Source organism: Myodes glareolus, chromosome 6, assembly GCF_982192425.1.
Source record: "Myodes glareolus chromosome 6, mMyoGla1.1, whole genome shotgun sequence".
Lineage (NCBI taxonomy): Eukaryota > Metazoa > Chordata > Mammalia > Rodentia > Cricetidae > Myodes > Myodes glareolus.
In genome coordinates this window covers 24437694-24460316 of record NC_142031.1, presented here as the reverse complement: position 1 = coordinate 24460316, position 22623 = coordinate 24437694, and the positions used below count along the sequence as shown (strand labels likewise).

Sequence of the window (22623 nt, the reverse complement as noted above, 5' to 3'; positions counted from 1 at the left end):
CCCAACAAAGGAAACCACTGAACAAAGAGAAAGCCTACAAGTGGGAGAAGAGATGAACATCCAGAATCTGTAAAGAACAGTAATAGCAAAGCACCCAAAGAACAAATAATTCAGTCTATCAACAGGCAAATGAACTTTACAAACAGAGAAACGCAGAAGGCCAAGACATACTCGAAACAATGTCCAACACCCTCAGCCACTGGGGAAATGACATTACACTGAGATTCCATCTAACCACAGACAGAACGGTTATCTCCAAGAAAATGAGGAATGCAGGGAGGATGTGGGAAAGAGGAGCCCGTCTCCATTGCTGTGGGACTGTAACTGCTGAAGCCACCATGGAAATCAGTACAAAGTTCTCCAAAAGCTGCAGAGACCTGCCAGTGGCAAAGACGTTCCTCTCCTAGGCAACACCTGAAGGTGATGTAGGAGGCATTGGTATGGATTTTGCTTTAGTGATATAAATTTAAGGTCAATTTTGTTATGTATATGTATTTCTGATATTGATTAAAGTATTGTGATTGTATAGTTCATTTTAAAAATGTAATGTATAATTAGGAAATATAGGTTGTTAATGGATAATCATCGATAATAATCAAGCTTGTAGTAATATTAGTTAGACTTTCTAGATATATAGAGATATATTTTAATTAGATAGACATTCTTCATATCTTTCAAAGACTACAGAATATGGCATTTTAATGTTTTAATAACTTAGGGCTTTTCATGACAATGAGACACGTCTGCTCCTGGCAGCACCAATCTACTTCAAGAGGAAGATGGGCATCGAATAGGCTCCTTATGGAGTTGGTTAGCCATTTGGTCAAGAAACTGCTCTTGCCTGGACTGATGCATAAACTGGACACAAAGAACCCACAGAGAGAGGACTGCCAAACTTGCCTAAAGGTGAGATGGTCTTTCGGGGTTCCTGATTCATGAAAGAGTCTGCGAGACATTCTGCAGGACACAGCAGATAGTGACTAAACTGTCTTTAAAATTTCCTGCTTCAAGGAAAAGTCTGCTGGATACTATGGGCCTGAAGGCTGAAGATGGATGCCCCAACAGTACAGAGGAACTTGTGGTGACTGTACAGGCAGCGAGATGTCTCTGTCATTTCTAGAGTTTTGGAAGTTGCTTATTTCTTGTTTATTTAGGTAATATTATATCCTTCTGGAGTCTTTGATGGAGTTGAAGAATGGTTAGTTGTAGTTATAGTTTTCCTTAGTTATGATAAAAGATAAAATAGATATAGATATTGTAACTATAATTCTTGCTTCCTAACTGTTTTGTTATATGTAATTTTACTATGTTAAAATAAAAGCCTTTCTTTTTTGTTTAAACAGAAAAAGGGGAAATGATGTAGGAGGGTCATCTGTCTATTGTGCTACTTTCATTGGTTAATAAAGAAACTGCCTTGGCTTGATAGATCAAAATTTAGATAGGTGGAGTAGACAGAACAGAATGCTGGGAGAAAGAAGCAGAGTCAGTCAGACGCCATGGCTCTCCTCTCCAAGATGGAGGTGGGTTAGAATCTTCCCGGTAAGCCATGACCTCGTGGTGATATACAGATTATTAGAAATGGGTTGAATCAATATGTAAGAGTTAGCCAATAAGAGGCTACAGATAATGGGCCAGGCAGTGTTTAAAAGGAATACAGTTTCCATGTAATTATTTCAGGGGTAAGCTAGCTGGGATCCAGGCGGGAATGCAGCCCGCTCCTTTGTGCTACATGAAGGAATCCAGTCAGTCCGCGACAGGGGTACGTGCACCGCCATGCTATGGCTGCACCACTCATGATGTCCAGGACAGGGAACCAGTCCAGATGTCCACCAAGAGATGGATGTACATAAAAGATGTGGTGCATATGTGCAAATATAAAGAATGGATATCATGACCCAGAAAATGGACTTATGTAGAGATTATAATGGTAGGTGAAATAACTAGGTTCAGAAAGATGAATATTGCATGTGTTCACTCCTATGTGGAAGCCGGAGGAGAAAAAAGAAATGAACCCAGTACAATGCAGGGATTAGGGCTGTGGAAGGGGATGAGGGGATAGGGAGACCAGAAAGCACAATAGAAGGAACATATGCCTAAGCTGCGCTGCATGCAAGCTAGAAAATCTCCGAAGAAACTCGTACTTTAAACCTAATAAATGCTAACGGAAAAGTAAAGGTGATCTTGTACTTTGGTCATGGACTAGTAAAGCCTGGAATATTCTTGGTAGCGCTAAAGCTGGAATATTATGTTAACACCGAGCTTTAAAAAGGAAAGCTTAAAAAATAGCGCGCTGGGGGCATGCAAAATGTTCCTTGGCTTTACTGTATTCTTCTTCTGCCAAATAAAGTATGGGAACAGGGGACTTTTTCTTCTAAACACATTTCTTTTCTTTTACAAAGATTTTCTTAAGCTATGGCTTTCAGCATCTCTCTGTATGTCTCTCTCTCTGTATCTCTCTCTCTTTCTCTTGTCTGACTGTCTGTCTCTTCCTCCCTTTGTCTCTAGAAACGTCTCTGATACACTGGCTTTTTAACTGGTCACCTGCTTTGTTGCCTCTTCCTCCACTCCCCGACCTTCCTCTAAGCCCCCACAGCATCTAGAAATCTGCAGCGATCGGTCTGGGAATGGTAGGTCTGTCCTGACGCTGGGACATGTGCTGCTTAGGGGGAGAGTCCTTATGTCGTCTTAGAAATCTAAGGAGTGGGATGACGACCTCTCTGGAAAATTCAATTACCATGCAACATTAACTTCCTGGGAAACGAGAGGCTGGGTGTCCTACATAAGAGGCTGCTATTAAAATGTCCCGTTTGCCTTAGTGGTTTCTCTGTCGGCCAGTGTTCCCACTTAGAAGCTGGGGGGTTGCAAGCCACACATCTCGGGTTTCTTTTGCAACACAACACTTAAGGACGGACCAGCGCAGGCAGTTGTTGGATGAGCGGGTCCAGCTTCCGTGCACTATTTACTCATCTATCGCCATCTTAGTGTCTAGCGAATCCATGCGTGCAGCAGAATGGTGGTCTGCCAGGTGGTCGTGGGAGAAATCCCCTGTGGACTTGTGGATGACTTTCTGGGGTTGTAGTCTTGCTGTGGCGTTTTGATGTCTGTCGACACAAGCTCTGAAGGAACAGTGCACCGGGACGCACTTCCTATATCTCCACTGGGAAATCCTCCTCGGGGTTATGCTCTGTCCATCATAATTTTTTTTTAAATAATCTCCCCCACACATAGATAACCCAACATGAGGTCTGCACTGCCAATGTAGCAGCTCCCTGTGAAGGCGCATGTGCGGTACTGGGCTCTTCTCAGCTGTGTCGTAGATGTTGGCTCTGGGGTCTCACTTACACAGAAAACACATGTGACCATCCATCACCCAGCAACGCTCTGGGCATTCCCAGGTAGGCTGCGGCTACAGCGTGACAAACCGACCCCCAGGTCAAGACCTGCTGTTATCCTGGTAACACCCAGTTCTAAAGTGAACAGTAAAAACTAGCTTACAACGCACGAGATCCTGGCTTTTTCAGGCACCCACCAAGGGTGGGTGAAGTGCTTGCTTGAGAAAGGGTTGTCCAATCTGTTACTGAGTTTATTTCTAGGAAGGACAATATCCCCTTGTATTCTCTTATCTCTATAGCAAGATCTTTTCATACTATAAGATCTTTTCATATTTGTAAGTTATGCATTCTCTCCTCTCTCAACAACTAATCTTATCAAACGTTTATCGGTTCCTTCTTTTAAAATTCTCAGAATTTTTACTTCTTTTTCTCTATTTACTTTGAGCTTGGCAAGCGCTTGCTTTTTAGCTTCATGAAACAGAAAGGCTGGCCACTGCTGTTAAACCCTTCACACTTCTCGTCTAAGAGACGCCTTTGCTGTTTCCTAGCTCTCCTGCACGCTGACCCGAGTTGTGCCCACAACTGCTGATTCCTGAGTCTTCATTGTGGTTCAGCTGGCAACATGGTCTAACTTCCCCTCTGCTTTCTTCTTCATTGGTAGCTTGACCTTGACATAATGGTCTTTGGACTTTGTCCAGTAAACAGCTTTTGTTTGGAAGTCCACTTTGTGTAATATTAATATAGCCATTCCAAGTTTTATGGTTAATGTTTATACAATGCATATCTTCTACTCTTTCCCTTAGCCAGTTGCTATTATTCATTCCATGCACTGCTTAGAATACAGAATTGTGTGTATTAGACTGTCCTAACAATGTCCTCAACCTCTGGGTACCCCTACTCTCATGGCCCTTCCCACACTGCTTTGCAGTCGGCTCTGGTGACTTGCTTTCACCTGGAAGACATCAGCAAACACAATACCCAGGGCTCTGTTCTCTGGGTTTGCTCCATGCTGCAGCCTCAGAGGACAGCATGGGATCTCCCAACCTTCTGAGAATGTCCCAGATCCTGTTATTTTTTTTATCTTTTATTTTTATACCTAGAATTATTTGTGAAGAGAAGCCTCAATGCCTCAATTGAGAAAATTACCTCCACCCTGTAGGCAAGTCTGTAGGGCATTTGTATCAGATTTGTATCTGATTAGTATCAGAAAGCCCAGCCACTGGAGGCAGTGCCAGCCCTGGTGCCAGCCCTGGGCAGGTGGTCCTGAGGAGCATATGAAAGCAGCCATACAAAGCTTCCTTCTGTGGTCTCTGCTTCAGTTCCTGCCTCCTGCTTCCCTCCTTGGGCTCTTTCTCCTGTGACTTCCCATGGTGATACAGTATGTCCTGAGAGTGCGCCCAGGAAATTAACCCTTCCCTCCCCACGGTGCTTTTGTGTCATGGTGTTTCATCACAGCAATGGAAACCCTAACTATGACACAGATGTGCCACCCTTGGCAACAAGGTCGGTCCTGAGTCCATCCTCTAGAGAAAAGCAGCTGGATGAATGGTCCAGGAAACTCAGCACAGTTAATGATAGCTTGGCTCTTGTAGTTTTCTCTAGTGTGGCATCCTCAGTCTTTGGTTGAAATATGTCAGTCACTTTCTGTTTAATGTAAATATTGGCACAGTTGGGATGAAGTCTGATGACTTGCTATTTATCTGCAATGGCCAGTTCTTTTGTTTCTTCTCTACATTCTTTCGTTTGATCAAGTACCTCCTGATACTTCAGCCAACATCATTCACCTTTAAAAACAGAGCTATCTGTGTGGGTGTCTCTCCATCATCAGCCTTTTTTTCCCAGCTGATCATTGGATTCCAATACTCATTCTTATTTTATTAATCTTATGCCTTTCCCCATATAATGAAATACTTCACATAAATACCATTCACTCTCATTTTTGCTACTATTGTAATCTATTTCACTTATTTATTTATGAATCTTTAAAATATAACGGACACCGTACTCTGTTGAGAGATGCCACGATGCCCAGGAGATGCTCCGAGTCCTCTGTGCACTACCATTTCCTGTGTGTGCAGGCCCAGCCCATCCACTGATGTTTGCGGTTTTAGTCCAGCCTTATTCACGGCTCTCTGACTTCATCCCCTACCTTTAGTGAGCTGTGGTGGCACTGGCCCCAGGAGATCTCTTGCTGAAGTCGCCATAGAGGCTTGGTGCTCTCTGGCATTCATCCTGACTGCTTGGAACACCTTTTCGGGTCTAGCTGGCCACCCTTGAATTCACCATCTTCCTATATCAGTGCATGTGAGCAGGACTAGAACTTCCCAAGGCTGAGGTGTGATAAGAAAACTAGCAATAGCTTTTTTTGTCTTCACGATTCTCTGATAAATTTGTTCTTGTCTTTGATCTTCTCTTTGGAATATTCGGATAGCCAGCACAGCTATTCCTGTCTATTGGAGCCACAGTAAGTAAAATGAGAACTGTTTTAACAAAGGCAAGATGGTCCCACTCCAGCCGTCTCATGATGAAGACAGCTACTAGCAAGGTGGCCAATGGATGGGTAATGTATACAGCACAGTCACACTAAGTAAATAGTGACTCGGGGGGTGGGGGAAGACAGAGGACTGCTGTTGAACGTCCTCACATACTGAGAAACGAAACAATTTAAGACCTACACATTGTTTCTAGAATTTCTCCCTGGACGGTGAAGGGTATAGTTCTCCACCTCACATAGTACCTCTCTGTTGACACTCTGTAGTCATTCTGAGCTCGAGGGAGAGGGTCGAAGTATGCTAGATCTATCTGGATAACACAACACATGAGGCACATGTGGGCAGGAAGGATCTGCAAAGACAGAATTAGAGGAAAAGTACCAAGATGCTGGAGTAAGTGGGGCACTGAGAACTCAAATCACAGTGGAAGTTAAGCTCATGCACCACACTGCCTTTGAAGATTAACCAGTAATGACAAAAATACTCCCTTACTGAGCAGCCCACTCATTCACCCTTCCCCCTCATCACAGAGCACAAGAAATCCCTGCTTTGGCCCAGCCCAGTCCTCGCAAGGAGACGAGCATGCCCAGGTGATTAAGTGCTTGCTACAAGTAAGGCCCTGAGTTTGATCCCAGGACACAGGTGAAAAGCTAGGCATGGCAGCATGTGGTTGCAATCCAAATGTTGAGGAAGCAAGAACACATGGATCCTTGGGGCTCATGGCTTAGACACCAAGGAGAGATCCTCCAAGCTTGACCTCTGGCCTGGACCCACATAAACATATGTATCCATAACTTGCCACCCCCACAACATACGACACGCACAAACACATTTATTCATTATTAAATAAGTAGTTCAATATGAAAGTATATTGTTTCTGGGGTTGTCAAAGTATACATACACATTCATAGAGATGATAAACTCCAAGTTCAAGGCAGCAATTCCTTTTGTGGAAGGAGACAAAGACTGTGCCCCCAGGAAGTGTCCCCTGTGACATTCTATTTCTCAAGCCTAGAGGTGTGAAATAGGTGTTTGTGATCCTTTTCTCTATATATTTTCATGCCCCAAATGTTCACCCGTTTAAACAGTTTCTAGAATGAGCAGCAGAAGAGGAGCCTGGGGGTTGTGTTTGGGGCTTGTCAGGGGCAGCCATAAATGCGAGGTTCAGCAGATCCCCCAACTGCAGCAAGAGTGACAGCTCAGATAACAGTGTCATCATCTGGTGTGACCAGGACTTTGCAGGGAGTGGGGTGGGGTGGGGCAGAGACCTTGATTCAGCTTCTGTCCCTGGATGTGAGAATGCAGCCACAGTCAGGGCCAGTGGCACAGTGGACAACACATCTGACTGTGGAAGATCTGGAATACAGCCATTCTCGGTCCTCTAACTATGCTGACATTGCCTTCCTGCCTTCAGCCAGACATCAGAAATGTCCACTTTTGCCCTTTTTATATTTACACCATGAAGGACGACTGGCATTTCCTGAGTGTGTTGGAATCTCTGATGGGAATTATCCATATATTAATTCATGGCAGCTTCATCGCTGCACCCAGTGGTGGGCACAGCAGAAGCAGACACCAGCAAGTCCACATTAAAGCCTAGAGTCGAGGCTATGGGCACAGACGTTCTCTTTGTTTGCAGTTCCCAAACTGGGTACATCTCAGAGCATTGCAGCCAAGACGTGGGGGACATAACCCCCCTCACTGAAGTATGGTTTTCCAATTTTGAAAAACCATCCACAATAACTTTTATATAAATTCAAACATTGGCATATTACATTTTTAGGTGGAAAACTTGGAAGAAATGTCTTGCTGTTGGCAATGTCTTGCTATATCAGTGTCAACTTGGGGTTCAATGGTGCGGAAGAATTGTCTGTATTCTGTCAATCATGTTTTAAATAAACGCTGATTGGCCAGGCAGGAAGTATAGGCGGGAAAACCAAACAGGAAGTAAAGGTGGAACAAAGCGAACAGGAGTATTCTGCGAAGCAGGAAGCTCCCTCTGTCATTCCTGCCCAAACCAAAGAGAGGCAAGGTGTAACCTGACCACAGAGAAAGGTACCGAGCCATATGGCTAATATAGATAAGATTAATGGGTTGATATAAGTTACAAGAGCTAATAAGAAGCCTGACCTAATGGGTCAATCAGTTTATAATCTTATAGAGACCTCTTTGTAATTTTCTTTGGGGCTTGCCAGCTGTGGGGTACGGGGTGGGACAGAAACCCCAACAAGCTGGCCCTCATGTTACAGTTCAAGAAGGTGATTTTACTTTCTCCTATTCACAGAAGATTCCAGAGGGAGAGCAGGAAACACCGGCCCACAGCACTCTCAAAGGCACATCTGAGGAGCTATCTCATGGCTCCAGGGTGGATTCTCTCCACTCAGCGTAACTATGACTCAGGCTGGGAGACTGTAGACAAACATGCTGTGAACACGAGACCTGTGCATTCTTCTCGGGAAGAACTCTTGCTAAAATCACTAGGCAGGGAAAAAATGGTGTTTATCTAGCGTTACGCTGAAGAAGTATTTTCTACCTGTATCCCTGTATGCAAAGATAGACCTGCCAATGCTCAACACTTCAGAAAAGGATGCACCAGAGATATACAGGACTCAGTAGGAATTTGCTGTTGGACACACTGTGATGATGTGAGGTTTGCCGGGGAGGATTAAGATGACACTGAGCTGTTGATCAAAGGTCCTGACAACAACTATAATAGTAATTGCTGGTTCACCCAGCACTCATAATAGTAACCACTGTCCATGGAGCACTCACGATAGTAACCACTGTCCACTGAGCACTCATGATAATAACCACTGTCCACTAGGCACTCACGATAGTAACCACTGTTCATGGGGCACTCACAATAGTAACCACTGTTCACAGGGCACTCACAATAGTAACCACTGTCCACTGAGCACTCACAATAGTAATCACTGTTCACAGAGCACTCACAATAGTAACCACTGTTCATGGAGCACTCACGATAGTAACCACTGTTCACGGGACACTCACAGTAGTAACCACTGTCCACTGAGCACTCACAATAGTAACCACTGTTCATGGAGCACTCATGATAGTAACCACTGTCCACTGAGCACTCACAATAGTAACCACTGTCCACTGAGCACTCACAATAGTAACCACGGTCCACTGAGCTCTCACGATAGTAACCACTATTCATGGATCACTCACAATAGTGACCATTGTCCATGGAGCACTCACGATAGTAACCACTGTCCACTGAGTACTCACAATAGTAACCACTGTCCACTGAGCTCTCACGATAGTAACCACTATTCATGGATCACTCACAATAGTGACCATTGTCCATGGAGTACTCACGATAGTAACCACTGTCCACTGAGCACTCATGATAGTGACCATTGTTCACTGAGCACTCACGATAGTAACCACTGTTCACAGAACAATCACGATAGTAATCACTGTCCACTGAGCACTCATGATAGTAGCCACAGTCCACTGAGCACTCACGATAGTAATCACTGTTCCCAGAGCACTCACAATAGTAACCACTGTCTACAGAGCACTCATGATAGTAACCACTGTTCACAGAGCAATCACAACAGTAACCACTGTCCACTGAGCACTCACAATAGTAACCACTGTTCACAGAGCACTCACAATAGTAACCACTGTCCACTGAGCACTCATGATAGTAACCACTGTCCACTGAGCACTCATGATAGTAACCACTATCCACTGAGCACTCACAATAGTAACCACTGTCCACTGAGCACTCATGATAGTAACCACTGTCCACTGAGCACTCACAATAGTAACCACTGTCCACTGAGCACTCATGATAGTAACCACTGTCCACTGAGCACTCACAATAGTAACCACTGTCCACTGAGCACTCATGATAGTAACCACTGTCCACTGAGCACTCACAATAGTAATCACTGTTCACCGAGCACTAACAGCACATTTGCACTATGAATCCTCCCAGCATTTTACAGAGAGAGAAAAGGTGCCATATTCAAGTTCTTCCAAACACTAAATATCCCAGACTCCTCTCCCATTTTATTTTAAAATTTAAAGAGGGTTTTATTTAGAGCCCAGTCTCTCAGAAATACCAACATGGAATCACTCTGTTCCAGAACCAAGAGATGTTTCCAGAGCATGGCCAAGCTGGGTGCTGGAGCAAGCTGAAGTAGCAGAGAGGGTCAGAGGAGGGGTCTGGGTTTCCACTCACATTGCACGCTGGATGTTCTTGGCCTCCCTTCTGCTTGCTGAAGCAACAGCAAGGCCTTCAGGCTACCCTTCTCACAGCTCTGCTAACTCGGCGACACAGCTCTTCCCACTGAGGACTGCTGAACCCTCAGGGACAAGAGGAAATGCCTGCACAGGGAACTCTTTCTCTGAAGCAGACAGGGGGTTGGGGTGCTGAACCGTGTAACTCTCTTTTCTTAAATTTAAAACTTCATAATAGTAAGTTTGCGGGAAATTCTCAAGTATAGTCATCAAACACAAGAATACAAGGGCATGCCTCCTGGGCTCCAGTCCAGGTTCCCACAGTTACACAGCACAGGGGCCTTGAGTCTCCTCTGCCTGGGTACCCCAACCTATAATATGATATAATAACAAATGCGGTTCTAAAGAGAGCCCCACGTATAGACATTACTTTCCCTGGTAATAGCTAAAGAAAATCTATTTACTCATACATGGTAAACCCTTATTAGAGAATATATGTAGGCACTTCCACATATTAATATTATACACATATGTGGTTCCAGGTAAGCATCTCACAGACGAGAGACCAGAAGGCAACACACAGTTGACACAGGTAGACAGAGAAGATTATATGCAGTAGGGAAAAAAATAACTGAGATAAAATCTTAAATTTGTGAATAAACTCTGGTGCTGAGCACATGAACGGAGCAGCACAAACAACCTGGTCCATCTGGGAATCCTTTTCATTACCGGTAAAATGAGACCAGTGGGTTGAATAAGATATGATAATCCTCTGACCCACGGCTGTTTGTTGGCTTTATGTGTGAATCTGGGAAAGTTTGGAAGAAAGGCGAGGTTCACAATCCAAACCAGTCCTTTGGGAATACACGTCTAACCCTCAGTGCCCTTTCCAGAGCACCACAGACACAGCTAAATACCAGGATCCAGCAAATGGTCTTCACGGCCTGAAGGAAAGTAAGCAGGGGTGTCAAGCCCAGATCTTCGAATCCCTGCAGGAAATGGAGATGCTGAGATGGAGGAAGACACATCCTCTCATACCAGGTCACAGGAGGATGGCCTGAGCTTCCACAGGGGAGGGAAACCTAAACCTGCCACCCAATGAGGGGCCTGGAGAGGGGTCCTAACCCAACTACCCAGCGGTGGGCCATGGGGGAGATTGAAATCAGTCACCCCGTGGTGGGGCTTGGGTCTAAAGAGGGGTCCTAACTCAGTCACCCCGTGGTGGGTCATGGGTCTGGAGAGGGTGCCAGGCATGTTGACATGCACCTGCAATCCCAGGTCTGTGATGGCAGAGACAAGGAGTTGCCTGGGGCTTTGTCTAGTCAGACTAGTTGAAGCAGCCGGCTCCAGATTCAGTGAGAGGACCTGTCTCAAACCCATACACGTAAAAATAAAGAGAATCTCAGAAAATTTAAATAAAAAGTGTTGGAGTGAAATGGAGAAAGACGCCAATGTCTCTCCCTGACCTTTCCATTCATGTGTGCACACAGGCATAATGAAAAAGACAGATTAAACGTATGCTTAGACCATAAAAGAGAACTAATAAGCAGATCAAAGGAGTAATGATAAATAATGGAAGAAAAAGGTGTTGAGTTGAGGAAGTTTAAGTGTCAGATAGAATGGCTTAGATACTCTACACAGTCATTTACAGAATCAGTAAGATGACTCAGACCCAGATATATTATGCTAATAATTTTTTAAATATTTGAGATAGAGGAAAAAACTCCCAAAAGGTTCTGGGAAAGAAAACCATGGAGCTAGGGGTTGTGGGGTGTATAGCACACGGGTCACATGGCAGTCCATCAGCAAAACTAATAAAGCAGAAACTAACACCCCGAATTAAATTATCCGAATTGTCTTCTTTGAAAAAAGTTGCTTCTAAAACCTGAGGGAAGGGTAAACAAAATCACATGAGAACACCTTCCTGAATCATTACCTAGCAAGAGTAAAGTTGTTACACCTGCAGATGAGTCCGAAGTTAGCACGGAGAACAAGACACATCAGCAGAATGAGGTTCAACTTCAACAGATCTGAAGTTCTATTCATAACAACACCAGCTTTTATTATTAAGAAAAGATAGGATACCAAAAATAATTCCTTTCATCTCAAGATAGCAAAAAGGGGTAAAACAGGAAATGAGAATCCATAATGGTAATATAAAATAATGAATCATAAAATTGAAAAAAACATAAAAAACAGAAGTGTTGATAAATTTAAGAAATAAACCATTAGCTAACTGGGAAAGTTTGAGCTAATAAAATATTTCATTAAAATGGAGTGTGTGTGTGTGTGTGTGTGTGTGTGTGTGTGTGTGTGTATACAACTGAACAGAGCCAGGGATGTGGCTCAGTGGCTCAGTGACACAGTGCTAGAGCACTTAGCTAGCATGTCCAAGCCCTAAGTTCTACCCACAATACCCAAGAGAAGGAGAGAGGAAGAGTGGGGGACAGAGAGGAAGATAGAAGAAAAATTCTGTAAAAACAACCAGCAGTTTCACTCCAAAGCATTATTTTTTAAGTTACTTCTGGAGTCACAGACTGAACTGATTGTCTACACTAAAGTCCCATGGATGCTCCTACAACCATTTTATGCTGCTTACGAAGCCCATGGATTCCAAACACCAAGCCCACCATGCCTGTGAGCGCTAATAAATCTCGGTGATGTAACAGAGATGTTCCGTTCACAGTGGGAACAGAGTTAACTAACACTGAATGCAACTTAGGAAAAAACCCCAGACCTTCCTGGAGGCCATACCCCAGAAGTGCTAAGCACCCTGAAATAAGAGTGAGTGCTGTGTGGTAAGAATGCCTTGTCATTGGTGCCAGGACTAGGCCTCCCAGAGGACGCGGATGAAAACCCCAAGAATATTTGGAACACTAAAGAAAACCCTAAAAACACATGGTTGGAAAAATTCACTAAAGACCAAGGAGATTTTTTTTGCTCAATATTAGAAATGAGGAAAGACTGGTCCTCCAGATGTTGAAATTAATTAAAACAACGTGGTTGGGTGTAGAACTGCAGGAAAACAAAGTGGAACCATAACAGAGCAGAAAGCAGTGCCCAAGTCCACCCAGTCCACTTCTACGTGGCTGGTTAAAAGGTGGCTCCACAGCAGTGCTGGAAAGCTGGTTCCCAGCACAGGAAATGGCAAATGTTGGCCCCATGCCTTACATAACAATAACTTGGGGCAAAACTTAAATTAAAAAATGCAAATTGCCGTAAGCAGAAAGCTAACTTTGTGAATAATATACAAATAAGAATAATATATTCTTTTCACATGAAAAGAATACAGCATAACCAAATACAACCAGAAATGTGAAAATCAGCCAGCATTTTAAAATCTTTTTAATGGTTTCTACTCCCATGGTATGTAAAAACAAAGAAAAACTATATGATCACATTAACAGACGACACAAGGGCCCTTGGTAGCACCAGCCAGCTCTCTGGGTTTCTGCTAAAGTGATAGACTCCTTGGACACGATCTCATAGCCAGAAAACAACTTGTTTGAAGTGTTCCAAGTAATGTCACGATTAAGACTCGGAGTATTCAGGGCCTCATCTGAAGTTGTTAACGTGACACTGCTGTACTACAATACTTCAGTCAGCACTGGACATGCTACATGCTAATGAGTGGCCCATAGATCTTGGCTTGTTTAATATGAGGAAGCTGAGAAACCGTGAAAGGGGACATGATCTGACATAGGCTCTGACTCAACCAAGTTCAGAATTCAGAGATCAGAAATGAGTTCTGCCATTGGCCTGTTAGTAGACCTCAGTGAACTTCCAGAATCTCAGTGCCCTCATTTATGGAAAGGAAGGAAAGCCCAAGCCTTTCACATTCTTCCACGACCTGCCACGGCCTGCCATTGCCTGCCATGACCTTCCACAGCCTTCCACGGCATTCCACAGCCTGTCACTGACTGCCACGACCTTCCACAGCTTTCCACGGCCTGCCACGGCCTTCCACAGCCTGCCATAGCCTTCCAGTCTTCCATGGCCTGCCACAGCCTGCCACAGCCTTCCACAGCCTTCTATGGCCTGCCACAGTCTTCCACAGTCTGCCACTCCCTGCCGTGACCTTCCACAGCTTTCCACAGTCTTCCATGGCCTGCCACAGCCTTCCACAGTCTTCCAAGGCCTGCCAAAGCCTGCCACAGCCTTCCACAGCTTTCCACAGTCTTCCATGGCCTGCCACAGCCTTCCACAGTCTTCCAAGGCCTGCCAAAGCCTGCCACAGTCGTCCACAGCCTGTCACGGCCTGTCACAACTTGTCACAGAATAGCAGCCATAGGAAGGGTTAGAAAGTGAACAAAGCTGAGAGGAGTCAAAACCCCCCAAAGTGGCCCACAAAAGTGAGTTTCAGATTTTCACTTTCTCTTTTCTCTTGTGGCCTTAACCTGACAACAAGTTCCATGTGGTAGCTGAAGTATCTTGGAAAGGCTGAGAAAACCCTCATTGCTGGGAATCCTGGCGAGAGGAGCCTCCTACTCTGGCTTAACCTCAGAAGATGGCTGCCTCTTAGCAGCCTATCTGGCCAAAATGCCAACAGACACCCCCCTCTTTGGCTGATTCTGGGGGTGCTTCTGGAAACTCCTAAGTCTGTGGCCAAAGCTGGAGGTCTCAAGGTCATTCCGCTGCTGCACCGGGGTAGGTTCCAAACAGCCTGGGTTCACTAACAGAGAGGACACTGAAACCTCTGTCCACACTAAAGATAGAAGAGTGGCCTGAGCCCAGGTTATAGCAAACTGAAGCAAAGAAAGGAACAAAAAACCCCAAGGTATAAGCAATATAAAAATAAAACCACGTTCTAAAACCTTACTCAACAAATAAACACACCTAAAAACACGATCAGCTCTCACGGGGAGGGTGATAGTGATGTCAATCCCAAGAAACTGGAACCGTGGCAGACCTGAACACAGTTACACTGACCACGCTGTGAGGTCACTGTGGACACTTGGAATGAAGATGGAACAATACTTGACAACAATACTTGTTGAAACGGAAGTTTCAGGAGTTTAGAACTGAAAAAGTAAATGTCTATAATAAAGGATTCAGCGTAGGAGCTGAATGGCCGAAGGAAGATGACAGAGGGAGGAGGGAGCACCGGCCCGGGAGCAGGAACCATCCACCAAGAACAGCGAGAAGGACTGGAAAAGATCTAAGCCAACGTTAGACCTGTGTGGAGTAACACGGAGATGTCTTCACCAGCACTTTGGGACTCCCAGAAAGAGCAGAAAGTGAACGCTACAGAACAAACAGCTTGTACAGCGGGGTTGTAAACTTGTCAGATCTAGAGAAGAAAAGACTTTACAGACGCAATACGCTCTGCCCAGCCCGCCGCCCCCGCATCGTCATCAAACTGCTGAGAGCTAAAGATGAGAAAGTTTAACAGTGGTTAGAAGGAATCGCTGCCGTAACGGCACACAAAATAAGGACTTAATGACACACCGTGAGAAACCGGAGAGGACCACGTCATCGTTCTTATTGTGGTTCATGTACTACGCCTCAGCACACAGCCGTTTTCACTTTATTTCTTCAGTTTCCCCATAGCTGTCTGAATGCATTTTGGATCCCATGAGCATATCAGAATACATTGCTGATGTATCTCCAATATTATGTTTTTTGATTAACACACCTTTTCATCTTGTGAAAATGAGAATCTTTCCTGACAATGGATGCCCTGTTGTTTTGTGTGGGAGTGTGTGGGAGTTCAAGTGTAGGCATGGGTGTGCATGTGCACAGGATGTGTGGGAGTGTGTGGGAGTTCAAGTGTAGGCATGGACGTCCATGTGCACAGTATGTGTGGGAATGTGTGTGAGTTCAAGTGTAGGCATGGACGTCCATGTGCACAGTATGTGTGGGAATGTGTGTGAGTTCAAGTGTAGGCATGGACGTCCATGTGCACACTTTGTGTGAGAGTGTGTGCTGGCCCTCAGGTGCCCTCCTGAGGATGGATCTCACCTAGCTTTGCTGAGCAGGCTGGCTAGCTGGGTGCTGAACTTCTGGGCAATCTGCCTGTTTCTAGCCCCCATCCCTCCATAGCTGGCCTAAGAGGCACATTCACTCAGTCTGCCTTGGTAACGTGGACTTGGAGTTCCAAACTCAGGGCCTCACATTGGCAAATCAAGCATTTTACATCTCTCCAGCCTGGTGCCTTTTATTTTCAAAGTTTCTTTTGAAACTCTCTAAACATCCTAAATACACACAGGGTATATCAGTGCATCCCCGACAGTCTCAGAGGGATGCTGAGAGGAGCGAATACTCTCAGAAGAAAGAGACAGAGATATTCCCTGTAGTGATATTTCATTTGTATTTTATTAAATAAAGCTTGCCTGAAGATCAGAGAGTAAAACAGCCCCACTGGTCAACCTTACAGACCAGGCAGGGGTAACACACACCTTTATTCCCAGTGGCGCACACCTTTAATCCCAGCCCTAGAGAGGAATATAAGATGGGAGGAGACAGCTCTCAGGCACAATCTCATTCTGAGATTCCTGGAGGCAGGATCACCATTTCAGACTGAGGTAGAGATAAGAGCCAGTGGCTGGTTGCTTTGCTTTTCTGACCTTCGGGTTGAATCCCAATTTTTCTCTCTGAGGTTTTATTAATCATGCTTTAATTCCAGAATCCAACAAACCACTGTAAGACAAGTTAGAACTAGATCAAAAACTCCTTGCAGCCTGTCTCCCTAGGGCACGAGAGTGTGACCACTAGTCTCCTCTGTACATGGTAAGACTGGGTGTGTGTCGGGCCCATTCTTGACCAGGCCATGCAGTCACCCCCAGAAGCTCACATCCTTTGGCAAAGTGGGGGTGCTGAAGAAACTAGTGGTAATGTAGAACCCAGACTCTTCCCAAGTGTATGAGAGTGGGGCTAGCCACTGACTCCCTGGGTTCCATCTCGCCATGTGGTCTCAGCTGCTGTGACGTCATGAGTCACATCTGATGTGTGCAGATGCTGGTATATACTCACTCTCCAGGAATGTGAGCTAAATAAACCTGTTCTGGAACATGAAGGGGCCTGCTTGTTGCGGTATCTGTCCCGCCCAGTACCCCACAGCTGGCAAGCCCCAAAGAAAATCACACATAGGACTCCATAAGATTATAAACTGACTGGCCCATTAGCTCAGGCTTCTTGTTAACTCTTATAGCTTATATTAACCCTTTATTATGATCTATTTTAGCCATGTGGCTCAGTAACCTTACAAGCAGGGCAGGTTACATCTTGCTTCTCTGTGGTCTGGGCAAGAATGGAGGAATGGGCTTCCTCCTTCCTAGCCTTCTCCTGTTCTCATTGCCCCGCCTCTACTTCCTGTCTGGTTGAACCTCCTATACTTCCTGCCTGGCCAATCAGCGTTTTATTAAAATACATGATTGACAGAATACAGATAATTCTCCCGCACCACTGTTATCTTTATAAAGTACCAAGTCTGTGGCATTTTGTCAGAGCAACAAAAAGATGGACCAACCCTTGCCCTTCCCACATGTCTTTTTCCAGTACACCTATATTTAAGGCATCCAGGAATCCCACGGTCCTACAGTGCTTCCCTCAGGTGGACCAGGCCACATTTTTGAGAAAAAATATTCAGTGGCGTGAATGTGAGGAGGCTTTCCATGGCCCTTCCCATGCATCATGATAACTAGGAATAAGTGCCCTGTGTTAGTCACCAATAGTCTTCATGTGTGACGTGGAACATGGTTAAATCCCAGGGAATGTTTGTCAAAACTGATATTTTCCCTTACTTGATTAAACTTTCCTTCTATTTTTCTATTTATTTGGTACCACAATTTTCCTCCTTGACAGTCACACAGGGACACGTTTCAGGCTCTTACCTCCCAAGCGGAGTATTTACTGCATTTCCAAACTCTAGCTTACCAAACAAATCCAATCCAAATGGGTGAAAACACAATCCCTAAAGAACCGAACTGGTTAACATTTTGCTCCAACTCAGCAGATAAAGTTAACATTCAAATGCAAGGCTCATCTCAACATGGCCCAGTCATTTAAAACACCTCACCAGTGTCAGGAAATGTCATTGGAAGTCAACGCAGAGCGAGCCAGCAGAAGGCCCGGATGCAAACGTCAAGGTCCAAGTAAGAGAGAGTTCTTAGATAGACCGGTGCCTGAGATGCCAGGAGGCGCAAGTCTCAGGGCTACTCAGGACAGACTTTGAAATGACGTGCGGAGTCTCCTTACCTGTCCTCAGTTAGCTTCATTAAGGTTGTCCCTCGAGTGGAGAAGACAATGAAGGACATCCTTAGCTGTGGGCTGGAAAGGAGAGAAATTCTGTTAGGTCAGACAGAACACCTGAGGTAGGTCAGTCCCTTTCCGGCTTCCTTCCTGTTTTTGGCTTTGTGTCATGGCTCCCAGAACTGAGACACCACCTAGATGGGAGTCCCAGTGGGTGTGGCAAGAGTTTAGCCAATGGCTACCTTGAAGCTCTGAACCAAAGGTGCCTGCTGTGTCTCCCTTCTGACAGGACACTGTCACAGAGTGGATAGATAACAGTAAGAAAGAGGAACTCGATCCCAACTCAGGCCTTCCCCCAAGGGAACTGGTCTACAAAGTGTATGTGAAATGGGGAATCCTATCACCTAAGTCTGACAGCCTCTCCAGAAGAAGGGAGTATCTCAGAAGGATCGTTGCTCACTTAGCTCCTCCTCAGCTGCCTCTGAGGGAAGAGGTGCGGCTGGGCCACAGAAAGTCTCTTCTGCTCGGTGGCTACATGACTTATTCAGCACTCAAAAGCTTTCAGTGTAAAATTCTGGGTAACAGGGCAGTCTCATGTGAGGACTGGCAAGAAACACTGGCAGCCTGTACAAGGCCTGGCAACTCGCTGCCATCCTGCAGGGCGCTTGTCAGGAGGCCAGCTGGTCAAGCAGCGTAGCACCAAGCTGTGTCTTCACAAGGCACTAACCTCACAGAACTGAGCTGATAATGATTCTTGAACACACAGACCTCTTTTCATTGCTTAGCTTCAGGCCCGAGGCTCAGTGGCCTGCCCAAAAACGGCTGCCTCCTAGCGTCAATCCTGATTCTGCTGCATTCTCCAGGCTGCTCCCCAAGTTATTTATCATAAAACATAAATCAGATCTTGTCTTTTAACTGCTACAAAAGCTTTGGGTACTCTTCGAATGACCTTCCATTATCTCCATGTGTCTGACGTGTCTTTGATAGGGGTTTTTGCTGTGACTGCTTTAGCAGAGTGGAGACGCAATGGAGATTAGACAGACAGGAGGGAGTCCACAAGAAAGTAGAAGTTAGAAGAGGAACAAAGGCATCCAGGAGTCTAGAGTCAATGGCATGGAATGGGCAAAGTGGGAGAATGGCCCTGAAGGTGGACAGTTGGCCCTCATGGGGGCAGGAAGGACAGGCATGCAACTCTTCGGGGCAGGACTGGGTGCTGAGGGAACATCTGTCTGCTTCCCTCTAGTCTCTCAGTGGCCAGGAAATAGGGCTACTTCCTGACAGTGATGGGAATGAAGCATAGGTCTGGAGTTCAAGGAAAGGGTGGAGAGTAAGAATTATTTTTAGGACGGTGAGGGGAGGGGATCAGAACAGAGGGGAATCAAAGAATGTCAACTCAGAAAGACCCTCTGCAGTCCGCAGTGACATATTATGCTAGTATCAACCCATTTTTGTATTGGCCACCTCTACCCCACAGTGTGCTATCTAAGGAATAAATAAAATCCTCATTCAGGTTTTGAGAAACCCCCACACTGATTTCATGATAGCTGCATCAGTCCACACTCCAGCAACAGTAGATAAGGCTTCTCCCGTCCACACATCCTCACTAGAACTTGTTTTCTTGGTAACAGACACTCTGACTAGGGTGAGGTAGAGTCTCAAAGTAGTTTTGATTTGTATTCCTCAGATAGTTTTTTTTTGAGAACTCTCTGTTCAATTTCATAGCCCATTTTTCTTAGTTTTTCTTTTCTTGATGATTAATTTTTGAGTTGTTTGTATGCTTTGGATGTTGCTCCTCCGATAGGTCTGTAGCTGGCAAAGGCTTTATTTGATTCTATCGATTGCTTCTTCACTTGATTGATAGCTTCCTTCGCTATTCAAAAGTGTTAAATTTCACAAGGCCGTATTTGTTAATCATTTGCCTTATCTTCCTGAGTAGCCAGAGTCTTGTGCAGAAAGGCTTTACCTGTGCATATGTCTTGTAGCAGTTTCGGAGTTTCAAGTCTTCAGTTGAGGTCCTTGATCATCTGGAATCTATTTTTGTCCAGGGTGAGAGATATGGATCTAGTTTCATTCTTCTACATGCAGATATGCAGTTTCCCCGGCACCATTTGAAGACACTACCTTTCCCCTCCTCTTATTCAGGAGTGTCCCTGGCACTGTTTACAGCCCTTGGACTGCTGCAGAAACAAAACTCGGTGACAGTCTTGGCCCCTGCACACAAGGGGTCTGCTATGGTCTAGAAATGGAGCATCTCCTTGAAATCTTATGTTTTGAAGTCGATGTAAGCAGTGTTCCAAGGTGGGGCCTCAGAGAAGCCATCAGACTGGATCAAGAGACGCCGCCTTCATCGATGGCTCAGACCACTGATAGGTTCAACATTTGAACAGTCTGCTGAGAGGCAGAGAAACTGTGGAATATGGAACCTGGGTGGAGGAAGTGGGCTACTTGGGGGTGTTTTCTTGGCATTCTACCAGGTCTCCAGTCCCTGCCTGATGCTGCCTCTGTTTCTTACCCACCAGGAGGCAAGAAGCATCGCTACACCGCACATTTAGGCCAGGAAACTCTACTTCAGCACAGTCTGAGAACAGTGGAGGTAGCATGGCACAAAACCTCTGCGACCATGAGCCCATATAAACTTCCCTCCTTCTAGGCTGTTCTCCAAGGCATTTGTCACAGAGACAGAAAGTATGATTGACAAAGAGTCCTCAGCCAAGGAATTCAGAGGGGGGAGGCCATAGGAAAGCACCTCAAGGTCTACTAGTAAGCCTTGGCGATGTCTCTGGTTCTTTCTTTCTTCATCTGTACAGCAGGAGAGTAGGGGTAAGTATTGACTCAGTAGCCCCACTGTATCTTTGATTCTAATACAGTGAAGAGTATGGACCGCTGATGGGCCTGACAGACAGCGCTGGAGGTCACTTCCATGCAGATGCTGGGCGATGGGGTGTGCACACACTTCATCTTTGTCTGTTCCTTTTATGGAGCCTCTGTTCATCCAAGGTTAAGCCAATTGCTAGGGCTACACAGGGAGCTTGGATTCAAAACTCATCTCGCCCAACTGGATCCTCTTCCACTGGGCTCTTCTGCTCAGAGGGAGAAATGAGGACAGCAAGTGGAGACAAAGCAGATGCTGTCACGGACTTGGATGCAGATGTGGTTTGTGTCACTTGAAAGGGTCACTGGGTGAGAGTGCAGGAGAGGATGTTTGGCTCCATAGCCAAAAAGACTTTAAACTGAAATGATCCAAAAAGCAGAAGTTTCTCACCAAAGCTTTTCAACACAAGGCTCTCCAATGGCTCCCAAGCTAGACTGGGAATTGTCTCCTATCAAATCGAAGTTCAATGATTTGTCTAAATGGTTTTTAGCATCACACCTACACCGTCTCTCACCTTGCCTGTACCTTTTCTCCTTGTTCTTAGAAAGCACCTACTTTCTAAGTCACCTGGGTTTAGGTGATTCCTGCTGCAGATTCAAGGCTACCCTTCCTTTCCTCTTAGGGAGGTAAGAGCATGATGCTTGACAACTAAGTATGGAAGGAGGATGTGTGCTATTGCCCTGGACTCGGAAGACCCTGAGCTATAGAAATGGACTGAAGAGTTTTGTGCTCACTCACACTGGTCTCCATGGAGACCATCTACCACCAGGGGACCCGCATCAGCCCTCACAATGCTCACACCAGCTGCGTCTTGACAACGTGGTGCAGGTGCATCCAGAAAGCTGTGTAATTCCACAGATGGTGATGCCACCTCCTTTAGTGAGTGCACCTTCAAAGTTCATAGTGACCATGCTCAAGCCTGCCTGGGAAGACGAGGTCAAGCCCACAGAGAGAGGATGCAAGGGTCATGTGACCAGACATGACTCACTCAGGGCTGTGGTGTATTCATATTGAAACCAGAAGGGTTGTGAGCAAATTGGCATGGGCTGGTCACTTAGCACGTTGTGACACCTTACCCACAAGTCCGCTCAGTGTGCACTCCCACGGTGTCCAGGAGTTATGGGAACAGTAGATGGGCTGGATTCACCACTAGCCATGAGAGAGGGACTGTGGAGCGACACTCACCTGATGAATCTGTGAGCCAGCTGCTCCACAAAGTAGTAGATTTCATTCCAGTGGTGCAGCACGCTTCCTGACCTGCGGGGCAAAGCGGCATGCCGTTAGCACCTTGTGCGGGTTCCTCTGCAGAACCAACCCATGAACTGGGCTCGTTCCTTACCCAGAACTGGAATAAGTTTGGAAATTATCTGTAAGGCTGTTTTAAATTTTTTAAGAATTCCTCCAACTCCATCTCCCATTGCCAACCCTGCCTCCACTCCGAACTTACAATGAAGTTACAAGCAGACCAACAAAACCCCCAGGACTCAAACAGATCACAGGTTGGCTCCAGATCTTGATGGCA

At 45.5% G+C, this 22623-nt stretch overlaps 1 protein-coding gene across 2 annotated transcripts in view; it reads right to left on the bottom strand.

Moving 5' to 3' along the window:
• Antxr1 (ANTXR cell adhesion molecule 1) overlaps positions 1-22623 on the bottom strand; it is a 187586-nt gene that overhangs the window by 141457 nt on the left and 23506 nt on the right. For both annotated transcript variants that reach the window (XM_087907059.1, XM_087907058.1), the window contains exons 2-3: positions 22287-22358; positions 18236-18307 (exon numbers count right to left, since the gene is read on the bottom strand). In XM_087907059.1, coding sequence (XP_087763185.1) covers positions 18236-18307; positions 22287-22358 — 144 coding nt within the window. The remainder of the gene's footprint in view (positions 1-18235; positions 18308-22286; positions 22359-22623) is intronic.